Consider the following 13,320-nt stretch of genomic DNA (forward strand, 5'->3'; position numbering starts at 1 on the left):
GACACACCTGGAGGGCCATCCTCCCTCCTTTCCCCCGTCCCCCCCCTCCATCTTCGAGGAGCGACGCTCTTTCCCCTCTGGGAGGACCGAGACTTGCCTTTCCCATTCGCTTCCGGGTGGCGCTTCACTCCGGGCAAGAGAGCCCTTCCGGGGCGGGAGGGCGGGCGAAGGAGGCGTTTCCGCTCAGGCAGGCGCACATCCGGGTTCCTTTGTCCCCGGGGTCGCAGCCGGGCGCCCTCCCCGCCGCCTCAGGTGGGTCCTCCACTCCCCCCCCCCGCAGCCCCCCTTTCTCTCCGCGGCCTGCCTCTCGAGCCGGGGGGCGGGGGGGAGGGCCGCGCTAGGAATCCGCCTCTCGGTTCCTCTCAGCGCCCGTTGGCCGCCTTCGCCTCCCGGCCCCGTGAAAGCCTCGGAGGCGCCCTCCGCGCGCGTGTGTGTGGCACGACGACCCCGCAGTGTAGGCCAGGCGGGGGTGGGTGGGTTGAGTAGACACGTCGCTCTCCCGAGCTCCCTGCTCCGCCGGGCTTTCTCCTTCCCTCGCCCCGGGTTGGCTTTCCCGAAGGGGCCCTTTTGGGGGGGGGAGCAGGAGGAGGGGGACACCCTGAGGGCATCTAGACGGGCTCTTCCCCCCCTCCTCCTTTTTCGTGGGGGGGGGGACTTTTTCCGCGGGGGACACCCTGAGGGCATCTAGACGGGCTCATCCCCCCCTCCTCCTTTTTCGTGTGTGTGTGGGGGGCTTTTTCCGCGGGGTTTTTTTTTTTGTGTGTGTGTGTGTCTGACTTTCTGAGCCTCCTGTCATCCCACCCCACAGATCTGAGCAGCCTCTGAAAATGGCCCAGTTCAAGCGCCAGAAGCCTCTGCGGACCAGCAGCCTCCAGGGAGGCCCCCGGGGGTCGTTTTCAGGTGGGTTCTCTCCCCCGCCTCCCCCCCCCGAAAGAAGCCCCCCTCCCCCTCCCTCCCTCCCTCCACCTGGGATAGCCTTTCTGTGGGGGGGGGGGTTGGAAGCGGGGGTGGGGTGGGGGAGAAGAGGATTTGCTTCAGGGGTTCCTAAGTCTTTTCCTTGCCTGTTGGAGCATTTATGACTTTATTGGCTTTTAAGCTGCCCCCCCTGTAGGTTCTGGGCATGGGGCCAGGCAAAATTGTGGAAGTGGCTTTCTTTTTCTAAGAAGCTTTGGTGTTTTTTCCTTTCCCCTTTCCTTCTTTCCCTTTCCCTTTCCTTTTTTCTTTCTTCTTTTCTTTCCTTTCCCTTCCCTCTTTTCTCCTTTTCCACCTTTCCTTTTTCCTTTCCTTTCCTTTCCTTTCCTTTCCTTTCCTTTCCTTTCCTTTCCTTTCCTTTCCTTTCCTTTCCTTCTTTCCTTTCCTTTCCTTTCCTTTCCCTTCCCTCTTTTCTCCTTTTCCACCTTTCCTTTTTCCTTTCCTTTCCTTTCCTTTCCTTTCCTTTCCTTTCCTTTCCTTTCCTTTCCCTTCCCTCTTTTCTCCTTTTTCACCTTTTTCCTTTCCTTTCCTTTCCTTTCCTTTCCTTTCCTTTCCTTTCCTTTCCTTTCCTTTCCTTTCCTTTCCTTTCCTTTCCTTTCCTTTCCTTTCCTTTCCTTTCCTTTCCTTTCCTTTCCTTTCTTTTCCTTTCCTTTCCCTTCCCTCTTTTCTCCTTTTCCACCTTTTTCCTTTCCTTTCCTTTCCTTTCCTTTCCTTTCCTTTCCCTTCCCTCTTTTCTCCTTTTCTACCTTTTTCCTTTCCTTTCCTTTCCTTTTTTTCCCCTTTCCGTTCCATTCCCTCTGTTCCCCTTTTTCCTCTTTTCCTTGTTCCTTTTTCCTTCCCTGCCAGTAAAGCAGGGCGAGCAACCTTTCGATGTCTTTTTAGCCGAGGCCAGAATTAGGCAAAGCGGGTGAAATGGGAATTTCCTTGAGGCTTGGATTGGACTTTTTGGAAACTGTCTTTAAGTAGCCGGGTAAATGTCTCATATTGAAGGAACAAAATATAACTCCAGCAATTTTTATGAACTGCGATTTAGGAAATTGATGACACGGAGCTAAATGAAACAGGAATTCAAGACAACTCATGTTTAAAGCTCTTTTTTTTTTACTACCCTTCAGATATGGGTTTCAACTCTTATGATTCCCAAATGAGACAAAGTATGCTTTTTATTTTTGTGTACTTCGCCTGTCTTTATTATTTTTACAAATGCAAATAATCCTTGATTTATGACCACAGTGACCCCAAAATTTATGTTGCTAAGCAAGGCAGCTAAGTGAGTTTTGTCCCATTTTAGGACATTTTTTTGCCAGAGTTGTTCAACAAATCACAGCAGTTATTAAGTGAATCATGCAGTTGTTAAATGAATCTGGTCTCCCAGACTTTGCTTGTTGGAAGCCAGATGGGAAGCTTATAAATAATGACCACATGATCCCAGGACAGTGAAATTCTCATAAATATATGATGGTTGCAAGGCCTGAATTTTGATCACATGACCATGGGGATGCTGCAAAGACCATAAATCTAAAAACTGGTCACAAGTCACTTTTTTTTTCAGTGCTGTCGTTAACTTAGAACGGTCATTAATGAATGGTTTTAAGTCAAGGACTATAACTCAAGGTGGTGAAAATTTCCAACAGACCATCCTCCTCCCATTTTACCCCACTCCCACAAGAACAACCTTGTGAAATGAGTTGGGCTGAGAGAGAGAGAGAGCCACTGGCCCAAGATCACTCGGCTGGCTTTCGTGGCTAAGACGGGACTTGAACTCACAAACTTTCGCTTTCTAGCCTGATGCTTTAATGGCCAGTCGACCAAACGGGCCAAACTCCTGTGATTCCCAAATGGGACAATACTATGGGAAAAGTAAAGTATGCTTGCTAAATCAGGGGTCTCCAACCTTAGAAACTTTAAGACTTGTGGACTTCAACTCCCAGAATCCCTCAGCCAGCAAATTCTGGGAGTTGAAGTCCACAAGTCTTAAAGTTACTAAGGTTGGAGACCCCTGTGCTAAACTGAACTATAAGCACGGACTCACATGGCTGCCACTACCAGTGTGGGGTCAGTGATTACTACATAGGGTTGGATCTGTGGTCAAATCTAATAAATATATATGTAGGCTGATCCAGTGGTGGGTTTCGAATTTTTTTACTATTGCTTCTGTGGGCGTGACATAACTTGATGGTTGTGGCTTGGTGGGCGTGGCAGGGAAAGGATACTGTAAAATCTCCATTCTCTCCCCACTCCAGGGGAACGTTACTGCGAAATCCCCATTTCCTCCCAATCAGCTGGGACTTGGGAGGCAGAGAATAGATGGAGGGGCAGGCCCAGTCAGAATTTTTATTACAAGTTCTCCGAGCTATTCAAAATTTCCGCTCCCGGTTCTCCAGAACTGGTCAGAACCGGCTGAAACCCACCTCTGGGCTGATCCCTGTATCCAGTCTTCTCTGGCTTCACTGGGAAAGAAATATAACAAGAATTATAGTTGTATGGAAAAGAATGTGGCTAGAATGGTTGCAGAGTACTATTTATTGGTAAATAAAGCGTATCCGTTGCCTCCTAATACTTCTATTTCAACTGGATTCAAATGATGTTGACACCTGGTCCTTTTTCCTAGGAACACAGCCAGCCTCTCTACTGGGACCTGCGCCGGGTCTGTTAAACCCTCCTATTTCAGCAGATATCATTCAAGCAACACGTCATCTTCAGGTAGAGAATTAATTTATTATTATTATTATTTTATTTGCATTTATATCCCAACCTTCTCCGAAGACTCAGGGCGGCTTACACTATGTTAAGCAATAGTCTTCATCCATTTGTATATTATATACAAAGTCAACTTTTATTGCCCCCAACAATCTGGGTCCTAATCGGCTTTCTCTTATGGGTCTCTCAGTTGCCAGGTGCTGATATCCTGATATTCTTTTCCTTCTATTGATATGAGACAGTTTAGGGATTTTGCCTCAACGAAAGGATTTTGTAGAACTGTTACAAGTTACAAGGCGATTCTGGTCACTTCTGATATTATGCCAAGAATTTTGTATTTTGGAAATCGGACGGCAATTCCCATTCGCTCTTAGGCCGAACCTCAGCCAGAGGTGAGGTTAAAAACCCACTGGAAATTTCCATAGCTCGTCTGGTATTTCAGGCATGTGGCTTTAACTCCTCCTGACTTTGATAAAAGTGGAGCCACAGACGATGCAGGAGGATTTTTAGCTAATAGGGAGAAGCTGCAGCAATGGCAAAGGTATTTGAAGCGCCACAAATATATGGCCTGAACTCTTCGTTTTCCATGCTTTATTTCTCTCAAGGCTATCACATGACTATCATTGTTGCAGGAGGTGCGTGTTTATGCTTAACCTGCTTAAAATGCTTCAAGTGTGACAGAAAAAGGAAGTTAGAAGTTATTCAACCCTAAAAGGAACAGTTGTACATCTAAGTAGTGACTTAGCATTTAATTGTCCATGGTATTTAGAGCCACTGTTAAAGAGCCAATGCAGAGTGCATTAACTTCTTGTTGTTGTGAAGTTGTGTCCAACCCATTGCGACCCCCTGGACAATGTTCCTCCAGGCCTTCCTGTCCTCTACCAGCCCCCGGAGTCCATTTAAGCTCACACCTACTGCTTCAGTGACTCCATCCAGCCATCTCATTCTCTGTCGTCCCCTTCTTCTTTTGCCCTCAATCGTTCCCAGCATTAGGCTCTTCTCCAGGGAATCTTTCCTTCTCCTTAGGTGGCCAAAGTATTTTAGTTTCATCTTCAGGATCTGGCCTTCTAAAGAGCAGTCAGGGTTGATCTCCTCTAGGACTGACCGGTTGGATCGCCTTGCAGTCCAAGGGACTCCCAGGAGCCTTCTCCAGCATCACTGCATTAAGTGGAGATCATTAAATAGAAATGGGTAAAGGCTTGAGGTGGTCTTCACTTAAAATAGCCCGCTGGATGGTTCAGATTTCCAAAGAAGGATAAAGAAAGTGAACTCGGCTCATGCAAAAGTACCATCTGCAGCATTAATGAAGGTACCGGTTGACCTCGGACAGTGCGGTCATTATCAGACGAAAGTCGTTTGAGCTTATTCCGCACAAAGTAATAACAGTGATTTTCTCCGCTTTTAGGGAGGAGAGAAACAGCGCGTTTTCACTGGCATTGTCACCAGTCTTCACGATTATTTCGGCGTGGTGGATGATGAAGTTTTTTTCCAATTAAGGTGAGTTGAGAGTTGCTGAGCAGCAGCAGGGACAGAAGTGGGCCGCAAATGGCTGCTCGCGGACAGTGTAACTTTGCCGCTCGTCAACCTTACGTGGGCCTTGGAAGAGCAGTAAAGGGGCTGCTTCCCAGTCCTGAGGCTCACCCAAGCCTGGCTGCTTATAACTGCTGCTTCTGCTGTTGGAATTGGGTGTAGCCTAACACCGATTGTGATGCATCCTGCTAGGAAAATGCAAGTATTCCAGGGAAAAAGGTTTCCAGCTAAGCTTTTCCTGTGCCGTCTTCTACCTGCAAAGCTTTAGAACAGGGGTAGTCAACCTTTTTATACCTACCGCCCACTTTTGTATCTCTGCTAGAAGTACAGTTTTCTAACCGCCCACCGGTTCCACAGTAATGTGCCGTGTATCGTCACCTGCGCATGCCTTGCACATCGTGGATTGGGTTTGGGGGGGGGGGAGGTGCCAGCTATCTGCTCTGCTTGTCTGTTACAGCTGGGTGGTGTGGGGGGAGATGCGCGAGCTATTCTGGGACGAGGCTCTTTTGTTTACGGTCGCACTATAGCGCCGTTTAGTTTCATTTACGTAACATGAACTAAACTTAAGCACGGGCGATACAAATAGTATATTTTCAGAAATTTAAATTGTCATGGGGAATTTTATGAAAACCTAATGAAAATGTTTTTAAATAATGCTATGAATTTTTTAAAAAAAGTCAATTAAATTAAAAAAAAGGAAAGTACTTCAGTATCGGACAAAACCCCTACCGCCGATCATGAAAGCTGGAATGCCCACTAGTGGGCACTAGGGACCAGGTTTTTCCCACTTCTTTGTCTGTCTGTGAAGGACGCACACCTAATTACACCTCCAGTTAAAAGATTGGTCAGAGAGTAGGTGATGGAAGGAACTTGGTCAGAGATCAGAAGACTGGTGCCAGATGGAGAAGGCGAATCAATACTGAAGTCTGAGCAGTTTCTGACGAGTGGTACCGTGAGGTTTCTCAGAGGCTGTGCCAACAGAAGTAATGAACTCCTCCCCCTGTCTTTTCTTCCTTTAAGCGTTGTTAAAGGCCGGATCCCACAAATTGGTGAGAAAGTACTGGTGAAAGCTGTTTACAACCCTAGCCAATCGGTGCCCTGGAATGCCTTGAAGGTTCAGACCTTGTCAAATCAGGTAGAAGCCATTTTTGTATTATGATATTCATTATTTAGTTGTTTGCTGTATCAGTGTGCCATTCTAATGCCAATCACAATATTATTTGAACATACATCATAATACCCACTTCCAACCTCTAATCTCCCATCTAGTTATTTTATTCTGTTATATAAAAATGTGTATACTAATATTCCCTCTATCTCTTATTTCTACCTCTCTTCTAACTTTTACACAGGACTCAGTCAGTCTACCATTCTATTAAAAGATCTTTCCTTTCTATCCATCATCTTTTGCCCGTTTTAATGCTTCAATTCTTACTCGTTTTTTGGGTGGCCTCCCATACTTCTCTCTTGGATCTTTGTCTCTATCGACCTTTGCATCTTTACTATTCAGTCTATAAGTGTTGTGGTCCTCCAGCAGCAGATTTGGACAGTGAGGAGGTTGGGGAGGAATGTGGGCCAGTCCTGGAGTCTGGGGAAGGCTTGGACAAGGGCTCTGTGTCAGAGGCAAAGAGGGAGCCAGGTCCATCTGGTAATTAACTGCTGCCTCTGGAGCTTCTGGAATCTGACATCAGCGAGGCAGAAGAACAGGGGGAGCCTGTTCCCAGTGCATGCATGCATAGAGCTACCAGGAGGCAAGAACAGTTGAGACAAAAGGGGCGACTTGGGAGTAAGGCTTGGAGATGATTGGCCACTCCCATAAGACATAAGAGAGGAGCAAACGGACGTGAGCCTTTGGAGGATGCAATTTGTTCATTCTGGTTGCTTCAAACTCTGAGAAGCTCCATTTGACTCCGTACTCTGTTTGGCTTTGCAAAACTAATTGGCAATTAGGTCTCTGACAGCGTTTCAAGGGAGATAAAGGTGGGGGCTTATCAGCATTACCTTGAAAGACTGGGACAGACATCTATTGGACTCCTCACCGAATGTTTGTGAATTATTACGGGCTGAGTGAATGACAATAATTCACAGTCGCTTAAATACAAGAGGGTTTTTTGGGATTAAGCTGTGATTTAAGCTTTCTTAGGGAGCCTAGGTCAGAACAATATATTTCTCCCATCTCTCCCGTACACTGCCAGGCCTCTAGACCAGGGGTTTCCAACCTTGTCAACTTTAAGACTTATGGACTTCAACTCCCAGAGTTGAATTCTGGGAGCTGAAGTCCACAAGTCTTAAAGTTGACAAGGTTGGAGACCCCTGCTCTAGACTGTCTGCCCAAGTTCCTATCTCTCCTGTCTCCCTTTCAGAAGTATCATCCTGCTTATCCCAATCCATTTTTAAGTCTCTTAAAATACTTTTTCCTTGCTTTAATTCATTTTTTATCTTTACTGTCTCCTCCTCCTTGTTGTCTTGCTTTATTTGCTGATTTGTCTATTCTGTCTTTTCCTCTGTTCTTTCTGTTATCTCCTCCCTTTCCTGGACATAGTGATCTTTATTCAAAGAACCTAATGCATGGCCCAGATGGGAAAATAGAAAGCATTCAACAAGGGGCTTCACACTTTTATTTAGCCCTTTGCTGTGACTTGTGGGAAAGCAGTGGAAGATATCCCAGTTAAAGCAGCAGAGAAATCAGATGGAGGGGAATGTTATTGTGGGTAAGAGAGAGTAATTTCATAAGCCCGTCTGTCAGCTACTACCTTATGCTTGCTTGTGACAGAGTGCCATGAACTGTGGGAATGAGGAATGAAGGGGAATAGCAATAACAATAGCACTGAGACTTATATTATTTTTCGGACTATAAGACGCACTGGTGTATAAGACACACCAGGATTTTGAAGTGGTAAGCAAGAAAAAAAAAGGTTTTTGCCCTCCCCGGCCCCCTGGAGCACTCTGCAGGCCTCCCAAACCCTCTGTGCGCCCTGTTTTTTTGCAAAAATGGGGCACGCAGAGGGTTTGGGAGGCCTGCAGAATGCTCCTGAGGGCTGGGAAGGGCAAAAACGCAACCTGTGGCCCATTTTTCACAGAAACAGGCATTTTTGTCCTCCCCAGCCCACAGGATCATTCTGCAGGCCTCTCAAAGCCTCTGCATGCCCTATTTTTGTGAAAAATGGGCCTGTTTTTCACAAAAAACAGGACATGCAGGGTGGGCCTTCGGGAGGCCAAAAATGGTTGTATTCAGTGTATAAGATGCACCAACATTTCTATCCTCTTTTGGTGGGGGAAAGTGTGTCTTATACTCCAAAAAGTACGGTATATTTCCAACTGGTTTATAGAGTCAGCATATTCCCCCACAACAATTTGACTACTCATTTTACCCTCCTTGGAAGGATGGAAAACTGAGTCAACCTTGAGCCTGGTGCGATTTGAAGTGCCAAATTGCAGACAGCTGGCAGTCAGCAGAAGTAGCCTGGGGTACTAAACTCTTAACCACTGCATCACTGTGGCTCATGCTTGGGAAAACGAAAGTAAGGGCTGAGCCGTCTTGAGACGCTGCCTCAAGTTCACCCAACTGGAAGGAGGAGGGGGACACATACTGGAAGGAGGAGGGGGACACATACCAAACTGCGCTTGGACCATCTGTTGTGAAAACGGTCTTGCCTGAACCTGACCTCCTACACCAGGGTGTGCAATGAGAGATGGTGGAGGGTAGGAAAAGTAGAAGTTAGGGAGTTTAGCTCATTATTCCCAGTTCTGGCTTTGCACTACTGTACTACTCCTGATCTCTAATAAACTATACCTTTTTCAACAAATGGATCCAAGAGTTGTTTCTATTTAGAGGTTTAAGTTGTGGCAGGTCCGACATCATCTTTTCATTTATGAAACATTCGTTCACTCACTTTTCGGAAAATTTTTCAGCAAGGAAAGTTAACTTTTGTTACGAATCCCTCATTAATATTTTTCCCCCCAGCCTCTTCTGAAGCCTCCAACTCCTCTGCTCCATGTAGCTTCTTTGGGACAGAAGCAAGGCATTCTGGGAGCTCAGCCCCAGCTGCTCTTCCAGCCTCATCGGATCCCCCCTCTCTTCCCCCAGAAACGTAAGTGTTACTGCATGCTGTGCTAGCGACGCAGCATCGGACGGTGAAGAAATCCGTTCGGAGGTGGAGCGTTAAATGTTAAAATCTTGAACCCGAGATTCGTTACACTGTGAGGAAGCTAGAGAGATGAACTTGTTCGGAAACCAGATGGGACATTTGAAGCCATGGCTGATTTTTCTAAATAGTTTCCCCCCAGGGGTGAAATGCTCCCGGATCGGACGGGATCACGCAATCCGGTAGCGATGGCGGCTGCTGGTTCGGAGGACCGGTAGCAAAAATCCCTGGCCCCGCCCACCTTGCCTCTGCTGAGCCGCTCCATCAGCAGAGGTTTTTTTTTTTTACTTTTAAAAGCCGGTTTTGCTCCAGCCGAAACAGGCCTTTAAAAGTAAAAAACAGCAGAACCATACTTGTACTCTTACTTGTAGAAAACATGTTTTCTACAAGTAAAAGTAGAGATTCTAAGGCACTTATCTGATTACTGATGAACTCATGGCTCTCTTTCCAGCCCGAAAGCAGTTTCAGTTTCAGCCCAGACAGAATCAATCGCTCAGCTAATCTATTTCCTCGGTGATCAACTGTCTGGCTCTGCTGAGGAACTCTGGGATTTGAAGTCCACAATAAAATAAAATAAAATATTTGTGCAGCTTTCTGAGATTTGGTGTGTTTCTATAGCGTTTCACTCTAACTACACAAACACACAAAATCTCAGAAAGCTGTATGTGGTATATTGTGTGTATGTGTGTGTTGTGTGTGTGTAAAGTGTGAAAGTTGATTTTTGGTGCCTCTTATTGTTTTTTTATACTTTGTTTATTATTTTTATTATTTATTGTTATTGGCCATGCCCACCAAGCATCTGACCACCAAACCACGCCCACCAATTAAGCCACGCCCACAGAACCGGTAGGGGAAATTTTTAGATTTCACCCCTGTTTCTCCCCCCCCCCCCATTCATTCTGATTCATGTAAGCAGCTTTTCTAGACCCCGGGAGAAGTCTGTAATCCTGGCAAATCATCTAAGATCAGGGGTCTCCAACCTTGGTCCCTTTTAAGACTTGTGGACTTCAACAAAGCTGGCCAAGCAAAGCTGGCTGAGGAACTCTGGGAGTTGAAGTCCACAAGTCTTAAAGGGACCAAGGTTGGAGACCCCTGATCTTAGATGGAGCGCTGATGTTATTTGGGTGCCATGGTTGCAAAAAAAGAAAAGAAAAGAAAAGAAATTGGGATTTTGGGAAGTGTGCGATTTTTGCCATCCTGGTTGGTTTCTCCTCACGAGGTGGATAAAGTTTCAGGCATCCAGGTGCGTGTAGCCTGGAGCCAGCAATAGCGGATGTAAGGCCTAGAAGCAAATGGGCTGTTCTTGGAGGAGGAAGAGGAGGAGAAAATAAGGCTGAATGTGTTTCTTCTCCAGCAATGAGCCTCTTCCAGACATCTCCATCGCTCCACTTGGGCCACCTTGGCAGGTACGCCGGTCGAGGTCCTAAAGGCAGGCAGGAGTCAGGCAGATGGTAAGCATCACGGTGGGCCATTTTGGGTTGGCACAGCATCCTGCCAGTCGCACCACATAGTCCCCACTTATCCCAAGGAGCATTTCTCGGCTCCTTTTTTTTTTTTTTTTGGTCTTTTCAGCTGGTCTCTCAGTCCATGGGGTGCAGCTTTCTGTTACTTAGCTGCCCCTTGCCACTCAGCAGAAAAGCAAATCAAGCAATCTTCCCTATTTCCTGCGGAGAATATTTGTCCTTCTAGAGCAGGGGTGTCAAACTCAAGGCCCGGCGGCTCACAGGGTTCTTAGATCTCGTCCGCAGGGCCGCCCTGGAAACAGCGAAGGACTGGCCCGCGGTGCTTCTGCCAGCGAAAACGAGGCCCTGTTTTCGGCTGCCACAGCCTCCTGCAACCCTCTGCCAGTGAAAACGGAGCTTCCGTAGCCCTCCCAAGCTCCATTTTCACTGGCAGAGAGTTGCAGGAGGCCGTGGCAGCTGAAAACGGAGCTTGGGAGCCCGTTTTCGCTGGCAGAGCAGCTGCTGCAGGCGCCCCCGACACGAGTGATGCCGAGCTGGCCACGCCCACTCCGGCCCACCGAGGTTGAACGCAATCCTGATGCGGCCCTCAGTGAAATTGCGTTTGACAACCCTGCTCGAGAGGCAGGGCGGTCTGCTTTTCTTAGCAGCAATCCAGAATCCCTTGTCACGTTGCTGCCTGACGCATTTCAGCGGAAGTTTAAGGGATCCATTCCTGGGATCTTTTATATGCCGAGAGAGCCTGTTCTTTGCCACTGAGCTCAGGTTCCTTGTTTCACCTGGTCCAAGCTCTTCTCTCCCTCCCTGGCATTCCTTTGTTCTTTTCCACCCACTTTCTACTTTAGAGAAGGAGCAGAACCAGTGGTGAAATGCTCCCAGTTCGGACCGGATTGCCTGATCCGGTAGCGATGGCGGCGGGTGGTTCGGAGAACCGGTAGCAAAAATCCCTGCCCCCCCCCCCCACATGCCCAGCTGAGCTGCGTGATCATCAGAGATTTTTTTTTTAACTTTTAAAAGCATTTTTTCTTCGGCTGAAAAAATGCTTTTAAAAGTAAAAAAAAAAAGCCTCTGATGATCGTGCGGCTCAGCTGGGATCGTCAGGGGTTTTTAAAAGCAATTTTTTCTACAACCTCTTCGAAAATGCTTTTAATTTTAAAAAAAAAAAAAAAGTTGGCCACGCTCACCTAGTCACATTAACCCCCCCACCAAGCCACGCCCACAGAGCCGGTAGTAACAAATTTTACATTTCACCACTGAGCAGAACGGTACTTTCGAGATTTCTCCCTGCTTTTCCCTGCTTCACATGGGTTTCCGTACATTTCCTGTTGTCCCCATACGGCGACGGTTGCTACGCGGAGCCCCAGACAGTATAGATCAGTGGGTCCCACGAAAAGGATGGGTAGGGAGACCAAAGGCCAAGGAGGGCCTGTTAAAACCCCCATCTCTGCCCTGTGGGCTTTACAGATGGCCACAGCTAACCCAGAACGCTGCCCACTGTAGACTTCACGCAATGGTCCACCAGGGTTGGGCTTTGTTTTCTCCTATTATTTGAAACTGCCGTGGCAACTAAGCAAAACCTCCCTTTGGGTCGACACCGAATGGAAGATTCCTGACCAAAAATGGCCCGTTCGTGTGGGGTGCAGTCATTACATATCCTGTGGGACGCAATGACACATGGTGGCTCAGCTGAGCTTGTCGATCGAAAGGTCGGCAGTTCAGCGGTTCGAATCCCTAGTGCTGCCGCCACGGTGAGCTCCCGTGACTTGTCCCAACTTCTGCCAACCTAGCATTTCAAAAGCACGTAAAAAATGCAAGTAGAAAAATAGGGACCACCTTTGGTGGGAAGGGAACAGTGTTCCGTGCTCCTTTGGCGTTGAGTCATGCCGGCCACATGACCACGGAGACGTCTGCGGACAGCGCTGGCTCTTCGGCTTTGAAACGGAGATGAGCACCGGCCCCTAGAGTCGGGAACGACCCATATGTATGTGCGAGGGGAACCTTTACCTTTAATGATTGCTTTCCTCAAGAGAAGAGCGTTCATTTTCCATGGAACAAACTACTTGGCTATCCACATTCTCCCTCTCTCTCTCTCTCTTCCAACTTGTACCGGAGGTTGTGTTTGCCGAGAACCAAACTGGGGAAAACGTAGGATTTCAGTGCTGCGTTGTAACTGTGGCTGATGCGACCAAGTTGTTCTCCCTTTTAGGGATGACTTTGACTCCAAGAAGAGGAAGCAGAAGGGTAATGAGCCCTGGGGGGCAAAGAAGCCTCGGCACGAACCACCCCAGTACCGAGTCCAGCTGGCTTGCTATACTGTGAATAGGTAAGAGCAAATGGGAGCCTTGTGATTGGCCAGAAAGGCAGGATGGAAAGATATAGCTGCTTTTCATGAGTTCTATCAGGACACGTGTCTGCCCCATACACTCATCCTCATTTAACGACCCCATAATCCCTTGCGGGGTGGAGTCTGGGCCACTTGAATGGAGCTAGCAGAGTGTTTTAACGGCCGGATG

General features: G+C 47.5%; 1 protein-coding gene across 3 annotated transcripts in view; it reads left to right on the forward strand.

Moving 5' to 3' along the window:
* The first annotated feature begins 105 nt into the window (after window positions 1–105).
* Window positions 106–13,320, forward strand: part of CCAR2 (cell cycle and apoptosis regulator 2) — a 40,108-nt gene continuing 26,893 nt past the window's right edge. The window contains exons 1-8 of one of the 3 annotated variants that reach the window (XM_058194747.1): window positions 106–252; window positions 809–900; window positions 3,584–3,675; window positions 5,078–5,169; window positions 6,223–6,337; window positions 9,167–9,293; window positions 10,702–10,798; window positions 13,014–13,130. In XM_058194747.1, coding sequence (XP_058050730.1) covers window positions 828–900; window positions 3,584–3,675; window positions 5,078–5,169; window positions 6,223–6,337; window positions 9,167–9,293; window positions 10,702–10,798; window positions 13,014–13,130 — 713 coding nt within the window. In that variant the 5' untranslated portion in view covers window positions 106–252; window positions 809–827. Of the gene's footprint in view, window positions 253–345; window positions 455–808; window positions 901–3,583; window positions 3,676–5,077; window positions 5,170–6,222; window positions 6,338–9,166; window positions 9,294–10,701; window positions 10,799–13,013; window positions 13,131–13,320 lie in introns of those variants that run through there. The other 2 variants (XM_058194745.1, XM_058194746.1) reach the window with 2 other exon arrangements.

The sequence above is a fragment of the Ahaetulla prasina genome, chromosome 9 (assembly GCF_028640845.1).
Source record: "Ahaetulla prasina isolate Xishuangbanna chromosome 9, ASM2864084v1, whole genome shotgun sequence".
In the NCBI taxonomy this organism is placed as follows: domain Eukaryota; kingdom Metazoa; phylum Chordata; class Lepidosauria; order Squamata; family Colubridae; genus Ahaetulla; species Ahaetulla prasina.